Source organism: Anabrus simplex, chromosome 2 (assembly GCF_040414725.1).
Source record: "Anabrus simplex isolate iqAnaSimp1 chromosome 2, ASM4041472v1, whole genome shotgun sequence".
NCBI classification, from domain to species: domain Eukaryota; kingdom Metazoa; phylum Arthropoda; class Insecta; order Orthoptera; family Tettigoniidae; genus Anabrus; species Anabrus simplex.
In genome coordinates, this window is record NC_090266.1 from 997,766,289 (window position 1) to 997,786,014 (window position 19,726).

The 19,726-nt window shown below is 39.1% G+C and overlaps 1 protein-coding gene across 1 annotated transcript in view; it reads left to right on the forward strand.

The window, feature by feature from the left end:
- Hml (Hemolectin) overlaps positions 1-19,726 on the forward strand; it is a 586,263-nt gene that overhangs the window by 101,382 nt on the left and 465,155 nt on the right. Inside the window, exons 20-22 of the mRNA XM_068226073.1 lie at positions 9,464-9,683; positions 14,488-14,658; positions 16,922-17,171. Of these exons, the coding sequence (XP_068082174.1) occupies positions 9,464-9,683; positions 14,488-14,658; positions 16,922-17,171 (641 nt within the window). The remainder of the gene's footprint in view (positions 1-9,463; positions 9,684-14,487; positions 14,659-16,921; positions 17,172-19,726) is intronic.

Consider the following 19,726-nt stretch of genomic DNA (forward strand, 5'->3'; position numbering starts at 1 on the left):
TTGATCTGTCTTTTTCCTCAATGCCAGGAATGTTTTGTAGTTATTCTCTGTCTTTCCTGCTGTTCCAGTTGTTGAATGCCTTCTGTCGAGATTGGATTTCTTGTTCACACTCATCATTCCGCCATTGAGGTCTCTTCTTTTTCTGCAGAGGAAGTAGTATTTGTGGTGATGTAATCAGTTTGCTTCTGAGTTGTTGCCAATTTTCTGCCCCTATTCTCTCTAAATATTCTGTGAGAGATGGTTGGATCCTAGTGGGGTCAAACTTTGGGATTAATTGTTTCTCCTTTGTGAATCTCTGAGGTTTCAGTTGTAGTTTGATCCTTGTCAGGCAATGACCTGAGTCTATGTTTGCACCCTTTCTGACTTGAACATTCATAATTTCTCTGTGATTTGGATAATAGATTGCTATAGGGTCAATTTGGAATTCGTCAATGAGTGTGTTCGGTGATTTCCATGTCATTTGTTTTGATGGTTTCTTTCTGAAGTGTGCTGACATGATTTTAAGGTTGAATATCCTGCAGAGTTCGACTAATCTTTGTCCATTTAAGTGCTGGGAATTTTCCTATTGTTCTTCTGTTTTTCTTTCTTTGTCTAATTGTGCATTGAAGTCACCTAGTAAGATTTTGACGGGTTTTTGATGAAGTTTGGATATTATTTCTTCTAGAGTTTCCCAGGATTTGTCTACCTTTTCGCGGTCTGTTTCACTGTCCTCATTGATTGGCATGTGTGCATTAGTGTGTATGTTTTATTTGCACACTTTAGGATGATTGTCATTTACAGGCTTTACATTTGTTATTGAGTATATTTTTCTTGATTGCAAAAGCGACTCCTAAAAGTGTCGTGTTTTTGAGAATTCGTTTGTCTGTTTTACTTTTGAAGAGTTTGTAGTTCCCGAAATCCATTGTGATTTCGCCAGTCAGTCTTGTTTCCTGTGATGCCAGTATCTGTATTTCTTGTTCGTTTAAGGTTTGTTCTAGTTCATAAAATTTTCCTGCCCGTATGAGAGTATTTATGTTTAGTGTTCCGAAAAACGTTTTGCTGTTTGGGTCTCCGACTCCCTCTGTTTGCGTGTCAGTCTGGACCCCCTAGAATCCGACAGTCTGGTTATACGGTTCTTGACAGCAGTGGATTGGTTACTACCTGGGGTAAAAGGTTTGATTTCTAACACGCCTCAGGGTACTTAATTATCACAAGTTTGGACCTAGGTCCAGTTCGTAGGACTGGAGTGGTGAGTTGCAGAACATGAATTTCCAGCCGCAGCTCTGGTGATCAGACGCTGACCACTTTGCCGCTTGCTGCAAGTCAGACGCTAAGTGGATTTGAGTTGACTCTTCCATCCTCTCTGCCATTGGGATGTGTCCTCTTCTCCCTTTAAGGCCGTTAACCATTTTCCCATTATCTCAGTTGATCCGTGGGTGCTAATGTGGCTATGCCTTATTCACACCTGTCCTGCATATGTATATGAACTTCTCCTATCAACCATTGGGACATGCTGTATAGGGGTTGAGGGCCTCACCGCAGTGTCTCACACAGGGTTATGCTTAGTTCTTACTCAATTCAGAGCCAATTATTAATTGTTCATCAACAGCTGCCATGTGAAACTTGTGGACACTCAACTCAACAACACAATGAGGATTATTTCAGGTGTAATAAGATCAACTCCTAACCACAGGCTTCCTATCTTGAGCAACATCATGCCTCCTTCATTCCGTAGAGCACAAGCACTGTTGAGAGAATACTCCAAGATAAATGAGAACACTGACTTGCCCATCCACTCCAATATTCCCGACCTTCAGAGGAACCGGTTGAAATCTAGACATCCGCCAGTTAAGTTCTCTCAGAAGCTCACAGAAGATAATTTCAACCCCTATGCCCAATGGAAGGAAGATTGGATCTCAAAAATAGGTGAACATCTCTGGCCTTTCTTCCCACCTAATTCGAGGTCTGATCTCCCAAGAAGAACTTGGACCATCCTTAATAGGATTCGATGTGGTCATGGTGTCTGTGCTGCGTCCCTGTATAAATGGGGAAAGATACAATCCCCCGAGTGTGACTGTGGTGCTCCTTTTCAAACCATCGAACACATTGTAAAGGAGTGTAGCAGAAGAGCCTACCCTGGAGATTGGTTTCATTTTCTAGAGGCCAATACAGAGGCTCTAGAATAGATAACATCTTTGAACATTAAAATATAATGTACTTGCTTTCTTGTTTGTGTATATCTGTATATATGCCATACGATAAATAAATAAATAAACAATAACCACAATGTAATACCGCAATCGGTTTTTGCGGTTTCCTTTTAACCAAAGGGGGATTTATAATATTGACCCACCTAGACACATACCTAGGGGCGGCAACGTTTGACCAATATTACGTTTTGTTAATACCTATAACTAGGGACCGGATTTTTTGAAAATGCATATGCGCATTTGTAAATGCATGCGGTTTTAGTGGATATAATGTATATTTAAACATAACAGCATATTTCAGCATATACATTTAAAATTAAGTATAATTTAAAACATCTCGAACAAAATTGGTTTGGTTTGCGTGTTGTACATTTCTTCAACCATCTGGGCAGTAACCCCTGCAAGCAACTTTCTGAGAAACAGATTAACAGTATTTTACGCAAGCACACTGCCTGACTATTTCAAGAAAGGGATGGAGTGGGGCATTCCTTTCGCCATCTCGGCAGCCAGTAGTCCGGGGTTATTTTTGTGAGGAGACGCTTCAGTTAATACGTTACTTTATTCTTAGTCTGCATATCCTTTATTCAAAATGCCTAAAGAGAAGAGCAGTAGAAAGTATATATTAAATCACTGGGTGTCAGGTAATAGTGATTAATCAACTGAAGGCGCTGTTGTCCATTGTCAAGTATGGTCGAAGGAAGCGAAATGTGAAAAGAAACTTCTACTCGAACAAAATACAAAAACGTCTGCGTGAAAGGAGAAATATGCACTACAACTACTTCATACGCATGTAAAACCGAAGCCTCCACTTAATACGTTTTCAGCCGATCGGTGTAAAGCGTTAGTATACAGCAATATTCCGTGGAATAAATTAAACAATCCAGTTGTACAATCATTCCTGAAGGAAGATGGTGTAAATCAAAATATCCCAGATGAGTCAACTCTTAGAAAAAATTATCTACTTCCTCTGTATAAATCCGCCGTGGGCGCAATCCTTTGTGAAATTGGAGGACACTGAATCTCGATATCGGTGGATGAAACAACCGATAAATGTGGCCGATATGTGGCGAATTTCATAGTTGGTAAGTTACATCCAGACGAACCCGACAGACCTCATTCTCTTGCATGCAAAGTGCAACAGAAAACTAACAATAGTGCTATAGCAAGATTTGTAAATGATTCTGTGCTTCTACTGTGGTTGACTGAAATTGATAATAATTGTTGCAAAGTGCTTGTAATAGTCACAGATGCAGCTGCCTATAAGCTGAAGGCATCAAAAATCCCTGTAAGTATTTTATCCAAACCTTCTACACATTACCTGCTTAGCACACGGATTGCACCATATTGCGGAAGAAATACGCACGCAATTCCCAGCTGTTAACGTTGTAATTGCAAGTGAAAAACAGGTGTTTCTAATATCAGCAGCCACTGCTCAGTTCTACAGAGACTGCTTGCCTGAAGCTGCTCTGCTACCGGAACCTTTCCTAACTAGGTTGGGAGCAAGGTTATCTGCAATTACAATTTGTGAGGAGTATTTCTATCAAGTAAACTATGTTAAAACACTTGAAGTTGATAAAGCATGCATCCGTGAAAGAAAAGTAATATTTGAAAGTGATTCTGTCTAACAAGATGTGAATTTCATCCATACGCAGTTTTCTTCACTTCTGAGAACCAGTGAGAACTTAGCATCTCACTGGTTCACTCACCCATGACTCCCTTGAACTCGTTCAGAAAGCAACTTCTTCAATGAACTCCGTTCCAGGTAAAATTGGAAATAAAATAAAATGCAAGTTAGATAAGGTGATAAACTCGAACCCAGGACGAAAGAAGATTCTAACAACTAGTAAGTACTTGGGTGGAATCAGGGTGCCTTGGCCAGATGAATGTTCGAAACCTTCGGTGCCCATCTATAAATTTTATAGACTTCACTTGATGTCTCGGCCTATAAAGTTATTTTGACAGACAACAGACGTAATTTGTATCAAGAAAACATCGAAAAACTTGCAGTTATCAATTGTGATGGTTCTTTCTATAGTGAATGACACATGTATAAAGTGAATGAATAGAATTGGTTTATTCTTAAATGCAATTCTTAAGTGCACATCTTTAAATTAGTAATGCATATTTTCTACATTTTACGCATAATTACATGCATATATTAATCGTATTTTGTGCTTAAAGTTAAGTTTCCTACCTATAACTATATTCTTGTATGCTTCGAATAATTAACATTAGAAGATATTGCCTTTACTTTTCACTGTTTCTTAGAACAACACAATACGTGTGTGTTCTGACAACAAACAGAGATTTACACGTAATACCTCTCCTTCTCAATCACAGTTAAGTTTCTCCGGAAACCACTCCTGGATAGAAGTACATCGTTGTCCATTTTCTTGTTAACCGTAATCTCTAACGAGGAACGGCTCGTCTCAAATCTACAAGATGTATATTTTCTTGCAAATTTCAGGGACCTTGTCTGTGACAAAAGCATTGTTTCACCGTGAATCATAACCGCTATACTGTATGACTGTCGTCGAACGGCAGCCACACTATCGTTTTATTAAATGTGCGATATCACGAAATTGCATGGCAAACTAGCTATTCAGTAGATACGATACCGTATTTCTTAGTGGTACAAAAGTTTGATCGCAAAGGCACCTGTATACTGTATTCTTAAATTAGTTCATTATTATTATTATTATTATTATTATTATTATTATTATTATTATTATTATTATTATTATTATTATTATTATTATTATTATTAATACATTAATTCAACTTCGCTAATCGGCCAACTAGGGACCACGATAAGCCTCACTTTACAATCTGGCATTTGTTCATTTTTTCACTTGATCCACATCGTCTTCATTAGCTCACTGTGTTTATCACGACGTTCTTCTGTCCATTTAGCACCAGTTGCCCGTTTTTCGTCCCGGAAAGTCCCAAAAGTCTTGATGGCTGCCCTGAAAAGATTTCGGTCTTGTGCATATTCTGCTTGTAGGCCCAGTTCTTTAAGATCTTTCTTGACACTAACGTACCATGGCAATTCCGTTTTTGGTTTTGAGTCAAATATACTGAAAATACGTTTCGTCCATCGAGAGTCGATCATCCGTCGTATATGACCGTAGAAGCGAACTCCGCCTTTACGCATTGTGTCCGTGATCTTCTCTATCTTAGAGTATACTTCTTGCCTGGATTTTCTGATGTAGATGCCATTTTTGTAGTTTGGGCCAAGTATGGTGTGTAGGATTTCCTCTCTAAATCCGCAAGCAAACATTTCTCGGATAGGATAAGGCATTCAGATGCATACAGCGTTACTGGTTTGATGACACTGTTGTAGTGACGAATTTTTGTGTTCAGGGAAAAGCACTTTTTGTTGTATATGTTGCGGGTGGTTTGGAAAGTGACTTACATTTTCTTGATTCTTGCTGCTATGGCCTGTTTTTCAAGTCCATTTTGCTGAATCCATTCCCCAAGGTATTTAAATATACTAACACAGTTCATCATTCCATATTTGGTGTTTAGTTGTGCCGTATCATCTTTGATATTCGACATTACTTCTGTCTTTTGAAAGGAAATTTGTAAACCTGTTTGTTCTGCTACTTCCTTCAACACAATGATCTGTTCTGTTGCACTTTCGAAATTTTCTGTCATAAGGGCTATATCATCAGCGAACGCTAAGCAATCTATTTCCACTCCATTTTCTTTGTCCCAATCCTTACGGGTTTGTAAAGTTTTCTTTCTTTTAACGTCTTTCACCACTCCTGCATCACCTTCTCAAGTACGCAGTTGTACAAAAGAGATGACAACCCATCTCCCTGTCAAACGCCTGTCTTGATCTCAAAGGGTTCAGAGAGACATCCTTGGAATTTTACTTTGTATTTGGTATTAGCTGGTGTTGCCCTTATTATCGCCAGCAGTTTCTCATCGACTCCCATTTCTGCAAGGATTTTAAGCAACACATCACGGTCGGTGGAGTCGTATGCTTTCTTGAAGTCTACAAATGTAGATACATAGGTTCGACCTCTCAGCATATGGTATCTTATTATGGTTTTTAGGTTAAGTATTTGTTCTGCACTTGATCGGCCTTTTCGGAAACCTGCTTGGTATTCCCCGAGTTTGTGTTCAACTTGCTGTTCTAGTCTTTCAAGGATGGATAGTGACAGGATCTTGTAGGCTACTGACAGAAGAGAAATTCCACAGTAATTGTTCACATCTCTTATATTTCCTTTCTTGTGTAAGGGATGGATCAAGACTAGCTTCCAGTCCTCTGGTAGTTGTTCTTTTTCCCATATATCTACAATGGTTTGGTGTTGGATGTCAACTGCTATTTCCGGGGCATGTTTCCACAGTTCCGCAATCATGGAGTCTTCACCAGGAGCCTTGTTATTTTTCAGCCTCTTTATGTGGCGTTTGATTTCATCGCGATTTGGTGGAGAAGATGGCATGTTTTGGCTCACTGGTTTGTTTGTTTTGATGGGATTGGCTGGTTTTTCACAGTTTAGAAGGTCGTTAAAATACTTAGCTAAGATTTCGCAGTTTTCTTCATTTGATGTTGCAAGAGTTCCATCTTTCCTTAGAAAGCAAAGGGAAGGTGCCTTGTATCCTTGTACCTTCTTTTTAAAATTTCTGAAGTATTCACGGGTCTCACCTCTGTGAAAGTCTTGTTCAATCTTGTCCAGTAGTTCCTTTTCATACTTGCGTTTTCTCACAGCGTATTATTTTTGCTGTTTGTGCTTGTTGTGTTTTGTACATCTTCCAATCTTCTTCTTTTTTTTCGAGGTGTAATACTTTTTCCAGGCATTCAGACGATCCCCTAAGGTCCTCTCGCAGTTATCGTTCCACCACGTGTGCTTCTTCCTCTTCTTGATTTCGGCCACTCCTTTTGCAGCTTGTATCATCTGTTTTCTCGTGCTGTTGAAGTCTTTTTCCACTGGTTATTATTATTATTATTACTATTATTATTATTATTATGTGTGATGATTGAATCTGATCTAGTTGTGAATTACCTTTCTGTAATCACGTAGGACCTATATAATATGTGTGACAAAAATGAACGCCCAAAATTAAGTTAGGCGGCATTTCCCAGACTAGCAAACGTAAAACGAGGACTATGAGGATTTGATTGACGAGTATCCCATCGTCGAAGTGAGACGAAATCTTCTATGATTGGTGAGGTTGTTTTCATCTTAAAAGTCATACGGGTCTGCATATTCAGGTTTTGTGTAATCTTACATTTTATTTGTACGGTGTACCGTATTCTGTAGTTATTTCAAGTACCAGTACTTGGTTATTGTTTTTTACTTTGAGGGCGCATGCCGTAAGTATTCCTAAGGGGGAAGAAAAATACATCCGCCACTGTTTATAACTGCATAACCTTCGGTGATGCCAAGTGAGGATCCAACCATTTAGCGAGCTGACGACTTCACAGACAGCTTGAAATGTATTTGTTTCCTCAAAAGGAATGGAAACTGGTAGGTGATCGTCATGGGAGACGGCTTTCACTACCGAGTCAAGATTTGATATACAATGTTGTGTATGGTCTTTGCTGAGAATCTCTGAATAGCCACACATTAGAATCAACAGTCTTTTACGTGGTTTCCCAGTTTCCACCAAATCATGGAAATAATATTAATTTCGTGTGGATATTTCTAGCCGGGTGCAGCCCTTCTAAGGCAGACCCTCGCAAGAGGGTTGGCGGCATGTGCCATGTGTAGGTAACTGTGTGTTAGTGTGGTGGAGGGTAGTGTTATGTGTGGTGTGTGAGTTGCAGGTATATTGGGGACAGCACAAACACCCAGCCCCCAAGCCACTGGAATTAACCAATGAAGGTTAAAATCCCCGACGCGGCCGGGAATCGAACCCGGTACCCTCTGAACCGAAGGCCAGTACGCTGACCATTCACCCAACGAGTCAGACAATCACGACGAACACTAGTACTGTTCATTCACTCCAACAACAACTACTACAGCCGTCCAGCTCCACAACGTAACTACAACAACAACACTCCAACACTAACACTGGTGAGACACTCACCACCCGCAACAACTCTGACGACGGACAGCACTACTGCTGTCCAACTCCAGGTCCTGTGTTCGTGGCTATGGTCAACAATGAAATTTCTCCACAAAATGCAATGTACCTTGTGACACAAGGAATAGTGTACTGATGTTAAATGTGTCGTCAGTCCCTTTCCATGACGATGAAATGGTATGGATTAACGTGTTCCCAGCTAAGAATCACCAAAGTGCCAAAATTTCACTTAGAAGAGGCATTCACTGACGTGTTAGTAAATCTACCGAAGGGTCTCCCGCATTCAAGTACTCTCAACTGTTAATCGACTGTGTCGGGATCGATGTAGCAAACTTAATCAGAGGAGGCGAGCACTGAACCAAATTTACTAACTGATGGTATATACTCTTGAATTTTCTGAATAACTGTAAGCGTACTTTATCATTTCTTTAATATTTCGTTTTACAAGAAGTTTCTTAGTTTAACGATCTCCTGAAAATTGTAGAGCTGATTCACAATAAATATAACGTGCATTCATTGCATTACGATATGCTGTACTGACACCATGCTCTCATATTCCAAACCTTAATGTAACTTCCTAATGCCCTCCCAGTTCAGAGATGGCTTTGGATCGAGATTTGTTGAAGATCCTTAATCAAATGCACAAATTCTCTGCTAAAATTAATGTGTGAAGGGTATAAAGAGATGTTTACTGACACTTAAGCTCGCTCTGAAGCTTTAAAGGAGAATAATTTTAAGTTGGTTTATCGAATATATTCAGAAATGTTTAGTTATTGCGATTCATGAATATTATAACGAAAGACCCTCTTCAATTTCTCTTCCTAACAATTTTCACAACTACGTTTTCAATCATTAATGAAAACTCATTTACTTAGGGTAGATGCCGTATCTCTACTTTGCAATTATGAAGAGTATTCTATAATCTCGATGAGAACTGGATAATGTCCTAAACCAAATGTTATAATTCAAGACTATACCCCGTGCTTAATTATTATAATTCAGGCAGTGACTTCATTTATCTCTAGTGCTACAGGTGTTCAGAAATTGTCATGTCTTTATGTGTTTATGTATAGATTTTGAAATGTAGAATCAACAACATATGAATGTATTCTCTGGTTTTTAACATTTATAGTGTACTACACCGAATTCCTTGTAATAAGTTAATGATTCATTCAACTACCTAAGAGAACTCTTTGAAATAAATTTATGAACTGAATCATTTGAATATTTTCATCCAGGGATTATGTGGAACGTTCAACATGAACCAGAAGGATGATTTCCTCACTCCTGAGGGAGATGTAGAGCAGTCTGTGACTGCCTTTGCCAACAAATGGAAAACACAGGAGAAGTGTGAAGATGAACCAGAAAAGGACCCAAGCAACCCTTGTGACGTAAACATTCATAACAAGGCCGTTGCCCAAAAGTACTGCAGTAAATTACATGGACCTCTCTTTGAAAGTAAGTTGAACAGATTTACAGCTAAATGTCCTCCATAAAATTATACCTGATGTAATAGTTTCAACTGTGTGATGAAGTTTCTAAGAAAACAGAACGTCATGGTTAAAGTAAATCTTTAACTAAGTCACTTGTCCAAAAATACTAGTTTCATGTATTCCTTATATTTTTGGAAATTTACAGCAAATTATTAGAAGTAATTAAGTAGATTTTACCTCATTCTGAAATCCTTGGAACTCTCTTTGGAGCTTAACATATAAAGTTCACATCGGGAGATACCGGGACTGCTATTTGCAGACGATTTATTGATCATGGCATTAACAGCAAATGGATTGCAAGAAGGGCTAAAAGAGGTAGTGGAATATACGAGAAGATGGGCGCTCAAAATAAATGTACGGAAGACGCAGATAATGATATGTAGGAAGAGGAAAGCCAAAAAGGAAAATAAATTCTGGATAGTCGAGCAGCAAGAAATCAGACCAGAAAAAATGGAGTATTTAGGAGTAATAATTAGTAGTAACGATTCGTGGGAAAACAGAGCAGAAGAGCCAAATATAAAGGGAGGGGAGCACTTGAAGTAGTGGGGATATTAGAAAATAAATTCTCGGATATAAAGTACAAAATCCAGAGAATGGTGTTCCAATCAATGGTTAAAGGAAAAATGTTATATGGGGTAGAAATATGGGGATTGGAAGAAAGTAGAAAAGAACTAAACCAGGTGGTGGCTAAATTTAGTAAGATTATTATGGGGGTCCCAAACTGCACTGCAAATGTGGGGGCTAGAGTAGTATGTAAAGAATCGATAGAAAATACTATAGCTAAGAGGGTGATGAAATATTGGATGAGAATGGAAGAAGGGAAGGGAGGGGATTTATTACAAGAGACGTATAGGTTCCAGAAAAATATGGAGAACGAGAAGTATTGGGTGAATAAGTGCAAAAATAAATTACGAAAACTAGGGTTAGGAGATATAGGGTATGAGAGATGGGGAGAGAGGAAAGAATGGGTATGGAGAAGGGTTATAAGGAGAGTGGCCGATATAGAAAAACAGAGTTTAATAATGGAATGTAGAGAAAGAGCCTCACTATCAGTATTAAACAAATTGGTAGAAACTATGAACCCGAAAACCGAAGTCGAGGACAAGAAAGGTAAAAGAGATTTATACTGGTGGGTTTTGGGAATTCCAAGAAATAGAGGGTGGATAGGTAGAGAAAATTCGGGTAGATGTATTCTATGTGGAGAAAGATGGTCGGACCTACATATATTTATCGAATGTAGGGAGTTAGAGGAGTTGAAAAAGAAAGTGTTGAGTAAGAAAGAGATAGAAAAAGTAGAAAAAAGGGAAAGGATGACGGTATGGCTAGCCAGAGAATGGGGAAGGGGAAAAAATATTTCCAGATATTTAAATATGGTTAGAATTAGATTTGTAATGAAATTAAGAGAACAAAAGGTAGAAGAGGATTGCAGAGGAAGGGGAGGAAATAGGTAGACGAAACTGCTAGGTTATATATAATTTTATTACAATAAGGGGAGTTTGGAATATAAACAGATAACATTGTATGATGAAAAGAAGATTTGGATATATTGGGAGAGGATTGCATTATATGACAGAACGTAGGTGAATGAGTTGATAACACAATAGAAGAAACTCTGAACATTAGTTTAAGATTCTAATAAGTAATGAGTGGCTGTGAGGAGGAGGAACTGTTGGACTGTTTAGAAACATAAATAAGTGGTAAGAAACGGGAGGAATAAGGAAAAGACAGGTTTGATTTGTTGGCAATTCGGTGGTTTAATATGTAAGTTCAACTATAGCAAAAATGTAATTAGGGAGTAGTTTCTAGTTTTAGTCTAAGAGACGTAAGAAAGATGAAAGAAATGTGAGGAAGAAGGAACTAGAGAATTGTCAACAAGTACGTTTGTAAATAGTATTTAAATTTTAAGATTCTAATAAGTAATGAGTGCCTGTGAGGAAGAGGAACTGTTGGACTGTTTAGAAATGTTGGACTGTCTAGAAATGTAAATAAGTGGTAAGAAAGGTGAGGAATAAGGAAAAGGCAGATTTGATTGTTGGCAATTCGGTGGTTTATATGTAAGTTCAACTATAGGGGGAAAAGTAATTAGGGAGTCGTTTCTAGTTTAGTATAAGAGACGTAAGAAAGATGAAAGAAATATGAGGAATAAGGATATGGAGAATTGTCAACAAGTACGTTTGTAAATAGTGTTTAAATATTAGCTATAGGGTGTAGTGGATGAACATAACCAAGCAGTGTAAAAGTCAACGTATAAGTATTATAAGAGAGATGAACAGAGGCAAGGAAGAAGTGAGAGGGGAAGATTGGGATGGAAGGGGGGGAGGGGTATAAGATGTAGACGGGTGGGGTGGTACAGTCCCATCCCATGGTGAAAGATGAAGCATGTCCGCTCACAGAAAATAAAGTGAATCAAGATGGGGGAAGGTATGAAGTAAGACGACTCGGTTATAGGCGGAGCAGTAGATAAAAACGTGACGGATCGTATGATGGACTGGTCAACCGCCTATACGATTCGTCACGCAAAAGAGGAGGGAAGCACGAGCTATAGGTAGGGGTAATATCTGACCCGGGAGGAGTGGCTGATAGCGGTGCTGGGTGGGATGGTTCTCTCCTTACTAGGGAATTCCGCGTGCAGCCAGTGTCTTTTTTTCTCTCTCTCTTGGCTTAGTTAGCTGTAGATAGTAGAATATGTGTTAGTACATTAGAATTGAGGTAGGGGATACCCTAACATGCGGTAGGTGTTCCTCGCATGCCAGAGACATCTCAATAGTTTTAGGCAAGGTGGTGCAGTACATGGTACGGATTCCGCCGGTGCTGTCACCACTAAATGAGTAGAGTACATAGTAAATAGTTTTAGTGTAGATAGTGAGAAGATTTACAAGATATATAATAGTATGTTAGTTTATATTGTTTTGTTTTGTTTTGTTTTGTTTTTGGGTTTAGGTGTATTTCACGGTCTTTATTGCCTGTAACCGATGGTGTACACTAGGGTGGGCAATAAGGAGTTGTATTATTATTATTATTATTATTATTATTATTATTATTATTATTATTATTATAATATAAAGTTCACATTAAAATTGAACGTACTTGTTTCTCAGGCTATAATTGGCAGTTTCCGGAAAAATGCAATATTGTGTATAATTCTTTAAATGCCCATAATTAATTTTAAAATGGGTAGTTTGACTAAATTATTCCTTCTTACATTTAAAATAAATCTGAAACTCATGACATCTGATTTCAGCCTTCATAAATGGACCAAGTATTTCTGTAGTCTTGTTGAATGTTTTACTAACTTGAAATTAGACATCATAAACCGTTTAAGCACATGGCACGTGCCGAGCTGAGTGGCTCAGACGGTTAAGGCGCTGGCCTTCTAACCGCAACTTGGCAGGTTCGATCCTGGCTCAGTCCGGTGGTATTTGAAGGTGCTCAAATACGACAGCCTCGTGTCGGTAGATTTACTGGCACGTAAAAGAACTCCTGCGGGACTAAATTCCGGCACCTCGGCTTCTCCGAAGGCCGTAAAAGTAGTTAGTGGCACGTAAAGCAAATAACATTATTATTATTATCACATGCCACGTTTCATATAAATAAAAGGCCTACGTGGGTATTTTAACACAAATTGTAACTAGTTTATTCCAAAACATTCAAATGTATGCCACAGTGATAAACTAGAACAAAAGGAAAAGATCTGAGGCTCTAGTTTGATCGGAAGTGAAAAATAGCAGAGAGCGCGAGCCATACTAGCGTACGTATAGATGTTGTCTAGAAATGAATATCTGATCTCCATTGCGTTTCCGAAGTGTTGTGAAACAATGCATGTTCGTAAAGTGATTAGCAATAATAACAATAAAGGCGTGTGGCCTCCGAAGAGGCCTGGTGCAGGTCTTTCGACTTGACGCCATGTAGGCGACCTGCGCGTCAGTTAGGATGGAGTTCTACCTCTGGTGAATTCTACTGAGCCATCGGAATTAACCAATGAATGTTAAAAGCCCAGATCCGACCGGGAATCGAGTCCGGGACTCTCTGGACCAAAGACCAGTATGGAGCCGGACCGTAAATTTATTTGTTTTCATACTTTGGTGTGTCAGCTTCTTATAGCCACTGTAGAAATGTGTGTGTATGTGTACGTGGGTGGGTGGGTGTGTGTAGAGATAAATATATTCGGTGTCTACTGATTTGAATAAAGGGGCGTATTTATATGAGGGGCTGCCTGGCCGAGGCGGTAAAGGCATGCTCGGTTCGCCCGGAAGGACGTGGGTTTCGCATCCCCGCCAGGAAGTCGTAAAATTTAAGAAACGAGATTTCCAATTCCGGAGGTGCATATGGCCCTGAGGTTCACTCAGCCTACACAAAAAATGAATACCAGGTTAATTCCTGGGGCTGGGCGTAGAGCTAACCACTCTACCCCATCACGTGCCGAGGTTAACAATGGTGGAAGCCTTTACCTTCCACTCCTCCAAGGGCCTTCGTGGCCTGTACGGAGGTGACTTTGCTTTGCCTTGCGTATTTATATGCATTTTAGGACTGGGTGAGAAACATCTAGATATTTAAGAATGGTAGATTTACTTCATTTGAGTGTGAAAAATGTTTGGAGAAAAATGCACTTTTGATAACTAGTAAAAGCCACCGTTGGTTCATTTGGATTAATGTTCACATAAAATGTTGCAGTACGTCTCCAAATTCGACTTCGAGTTTGTTTCTGGTAACGTATTTGTCACTGATCATTAATCATGTTTATATTCATACTGTTTTTCTTTTACTTACAGGCTGTAATTGGCTGGTCGACTACGAACCATACTATCAAGATTGCATGTTTGATCTCTGTTCATGTCAACAGAAGATTGGTCAGTGTCTATGCCCAATTATGGCTGCCTACGCCAAAGAGTGTGCTCGTAAAGGAGTTAATATAGACTGGAGGAACACCGTCAGAGAGTGTGGTATGATTTATCATTGTTTCTACATTCTTAGAGGAAAAGCATTATCATTATCTGAGACGACTACATTCAGTAGAAATATTAATATTTACTTCAAGTGAGGACACAAGAAAATAGATCAAGCCTGAACAAATGATGTTAAGGACGATGAAATAAATTTCCCATTGAAGATCTTGTTAGAATAACATCGTGCTCCCTATTAGATAGTGTCTGTTTCAAATTTAAATGCGCAGGAACACCGAATCAAGCTGGATGGATGAGACTCAATATCCAAACTCCATTAATTCCAGTAGCTTTGAAAGGTCAATACATTGTAAACTGGTAAAGTAGTGCTTGCTCACATTAGACAACACAGTATTAATGGTAATATAATGTGGGTTGAAATACAAAGCAGTTCTGAACAGGACATGTACAGAGGACAGTAAGCAAGGAGATCAAATTACCACAGAGTATCATCTTAATATTTGAAATGCTACCAACTAACTGGAAAGAACAACCAGCTGTTGGAAGACAAATTGGGAAATAGGGACCAATATTTAATGCTAACTAACTAGTGTATAAGCAAGAGTACAGTAGGGGTCTTTGTTAGGAACATTTCAACAGCCCGTTCTTGAGATCTCGCTTAAAGGTGTACATGTAAACGGGTGCTGTAGGTCAAAAATCTTTCATCATGAAACTCCATTGGCAGCTGTGAAGAAAAGAGCCGCCTTACTCGGTGCGCTAATAGTGGTATTTGGACACAAGGGCAGTAGGCTATTGGTAACTTTTGCATGTGTCTAGGTTAAATCTTAATATGTGCCTTAATAATGGAAAAGAGAAACCCAGCCAATATCCTTGATGAGGAACAGTATTATGTTCATGGTATGGTGTCGCGATATGTGCCCGAATGTCTCAGATAGGAATTGGGAACAACTAATATAGGAATTTTATCCACATTCAATATCAAATTTGAGCCAGGATGCCAGGATTCATGTTTATGAATGAAACCGCTCATACATAAGGTGTCCCTGTAGACGAGTACCAAGAAACAGGTCTGTGCGATAACCAGTCCAGTCTCCTGACATGATGCCTACATGGCACCCGTGGAATGCTCTTTGAGGATATTTTTTGATGATTGTAATGACATCCAAAGGCACTTTAAGAGCTTAGGATAGCAATGGTGATGATGTTAATAATAATAATAATAATAATAATAATAATAATAATAATAATAATAATAATGCCTCCGTGGCTCAGGCGGCAGCGCGCCGGCCTCTCACACCAGGGTTCCGTGGTTCAAATCCCTGTCACTCCATGTGAGATTTGGTGCTGGACAAAGCGGAGGCGGGACAGGTTTTTCTCCGGGTACTCCGGTTTTCCCTGTCATATTTTATTCCAGCAACACTCTCCAATATAATTTCATTTCATCTGTCATTCATTAATCATTACTCCAGAGAAGTGCGACAGGGTTCGGCAGCCGGCACAATTCCCATCTTCGCCGCTAGATGGGGGCTTCATTCCTTCCATTCCTGACCCGGTCGAATGACTGGAAACGGGCTGTGGATTTTCAATAGTAATAATAAAAATAATAACCCACATGACCTCCGGAGAGGCCTGGTGCATGTAATACGAGTTGACACCTGTTAGGTGACATGCGTGTCTGTGGGAATGGGGTCCTACCTATGGTGGATTCTGATGCTGAAGGCGGCACATACACCCAGCCCTCAAACCATCGGAATAAACCAACGAAGATTAATATCCTCGATCCAGCCAAGAACTCGGGGCCCCTTACACCAAAGACCAGCCCGTTAACCATTTATCCATGGAGCCGGACGGTAGCAATGGTGAAAGTGAGTAATCCTTAAACTCAGGAACGACTGGACAGTCATCCCATTCTGCCGTTCTCCATATATTACTGCAAGAGGTCATCACACTTCTTCCCATTGCCAGAATTGGACGGTGTTGAGTAGTTGCAGTTCACTGCTTATGTTAATTGTTCATATAATGAAACAAGAAATCCATTTCCGTAACTTATCACCTTTTCAAAATTATGTATAAATCTTATATCAGTACGTGATGAAGGGACCCATGGGGCTAGCATAGCATTTCAATAATTCATAAAATCCGTTAACAATTTTAAGCATGAAACTGGTGAACAGCCATCGCTGAAAAGTTTCTAAAATGTCTTATCATATTTTCGGGTTGAACTTAAAAGAAATGATCTATAACCAATTATTTTAAGGTAATATTCGAATTGATCTAACTACGATTTTTTCCTTCGATACAGGTATGCATTGTCCAGGAGGTCAGGTGTACCATATTTGCGGAAATACGTGTACGCGGTCTTGTGAGAGCATTTCGCGCAATCCAGACTGTCGCCCTGAGTGTGTGGAAGGCTGTAACTGTCCACTAGGCCAAACTCTCAATGATGTAGGAGAGTGCATTCCCATTTCAGAATGTACTTGCAAATACAAAGGTTTAGACTTCCCGGCTGGACATAAAGAGCTGAGGTACTTTGGCAGCGGACCACAGCTATGGTAAGTATCCGTTACTAAACAAGTAACATTCAACACTGTAGATAATGAACCACAATCACATAAAAATACAACATACAAGGTTATTCAGCTAATTTTTCCGACTCATGGGTCCCGGGTTCAATCCCCGGCCGGGTCGGGAATTTTAATCGCGGGTGATTAATTTCCTCTGGCTCGGGGACTGGTTGTTTGTGTTTGTCCCAACACTCTCCTCGTCATATTCAGACAACACACCACACTGTCAACTACCACAGAAACACGTAATAGTGATTACATCCCTCCGGAGGGTTGGCGTCGGGAAGGGCATCCGGTCATAAAACAGAACAAAACCCACATGTGCGTCACAATTTGCTCCCGCGATCACACAACATGTGGGAAAAGCGGTAGAAGAAGAAGGAGAAGAAGATTCAGCTAAGTTTACCACCTCAAATATCTTCTGATTCATTCAAGGTAGAGATATTCTGATTTCAAAATCTTAAATCATAAGCGAACAAAAACCGCGAACAGCCCCACCTCCCCCAACCCCAGTCACGGATAACCACCAACATGAGGGAGAGACCGTCCGATCATCGCAACCATCGCTATCATATGCCACTGGTTTTGTTCGATTTCGAAATATAACACACTTCTTCCAACTAACAAACTGTCATGATACCTAATTCAATTATAATTTACTACTACAGACGTATTCTTTAATAGTTACTTAGGTATGTCTTTGAAAGTATACAACCTTATCCTTATGAGGTATTTCCTGGATTTTAACTAAGTTATACAGGATAACTCTTCCTTAAATACATGTAACTTTCTCTGATTTCTTTACATTTCTTTTCGCAAATACCTCTAAAAATATTAAATAATTTTGCTGTTTTCCAGGTTTCTTCCATTCTGTGTTTAATAGCTTACCAAGTGTGTAAAGTTCCTGTTCATTTAGAATTTTATCGAACACTTTCCCATATATATATTTCTCTCTAATATTTAACGTTGTTTACAGTCCTTGATCAGATGATCCACTCCCATATGTGAATTACACAAAATACATTCATTTTCGCTTCTTTCTCTTAAAGCTTTATTTTTGAAAAAATCAACCACCAAATTATTACTCTCATATCCCTTTTTGTTAACATTTGCGTCCATATAGTCATATTTTCACTTATTTTGCAAAATTCTATTAGTGTTCTCTGCCTATTGCATTCTATCCTTGTTATTTGTCTTTCTATATCTTTCACTCTTTGGACGACCTTCTTGATGCATTGCTTCCCCAGTAAGATCCCATTTCTATGTATTCTAGAAGCTTCTTCACCCCATCCACCCAGTAGCCTTCATTTAGGTGTTTCATTTGGCATTGATGAGCTATGGCTAAAATTTCACCACCTCCCTCCGTTTTCAATCTCAACCAGTACTTCACTCTTCGTTTCGCAATATCAGCCCCTATACTCACCCCTTCACACATCATTCTTACTCCACTATTTGCAGTACACTTTGGCAATCCCATACTTATTTCCGAAAATTCACTAACGATTACCCCTAAGGTTACAATCTCATTATCTATTCCCCAAATTTCCGCTCCATACAATACCTTGTCTTTGACTACAGAATTAAATACGGTTTTTTGTACTTTGTATTCTATGTTAGGCATCGTTTTATCCAATAATTTTATACTATCCAAAGCACTTAATCCCTTTATTTTTGCTCTTTTTATTTGATCTGGCCATCTAACATTGCTGCTTATAATAGTCCATAAGTCTTCGATTTTTTAACCGCTTCTAACTTTGTCTTACCCATCCACCACTGTTGACTCTCAGAAAACTTGGCACCCCTTTTACAAACCATTACTCGGGTTTTCTCTCGACTAACCTTTAAATTCCACTCTTTACAGTAGTCTTCTATCTCATTAATACTATTTTGCATCTTGATGGGTGCTAATGCGAGTAGAATGATATCGTACGCAAAGGTTAGGCCTGGAATACCTTGATATTCAAGCCATGGAGAAGCGTCTTCCTCAAATACTTTCAACTGGAAAATATCATTAATAAACAATAAAAATAATATAGGAGCAAGTTTACACCCTTGTTGGAGACCCAATTTTGAAATTATCTCCCCCACTACTACACCACCTTTAACTTTGGCAATACATGTAAATTCCGAATATGTGTTATCAATTGCTCTTATAATTTTCGCTGATACTCCGATATGTCCCAACTTGTGGACGACAGCCCTTCTACTTACCGAATCGAACGCTTTCTCTAAATTGATTACTGTAATATACAACTTGCCTCTTTTCTTCTGAATATAGTCATCTATTATTGTTTTAACTACCATTATATTGTCACTTGTCCTCATTCCCTTTCTAAATCCTGCTTGAAATCTCGACAGAATCGAGCACACCTCTGTCCAGTTCATTAATCATTTTGCCAATATCCCTGTGTATATCTTGCTTAAAGAACCTAACAACTTTATCCCCCTATAATTAGTTGGGTTAGATATTTCTCCACGTTTCTTATATAAAGGACAGATGATTCCTTCTTGCCATTGGCGTTGAGTCACTGGCTGTACCGAGA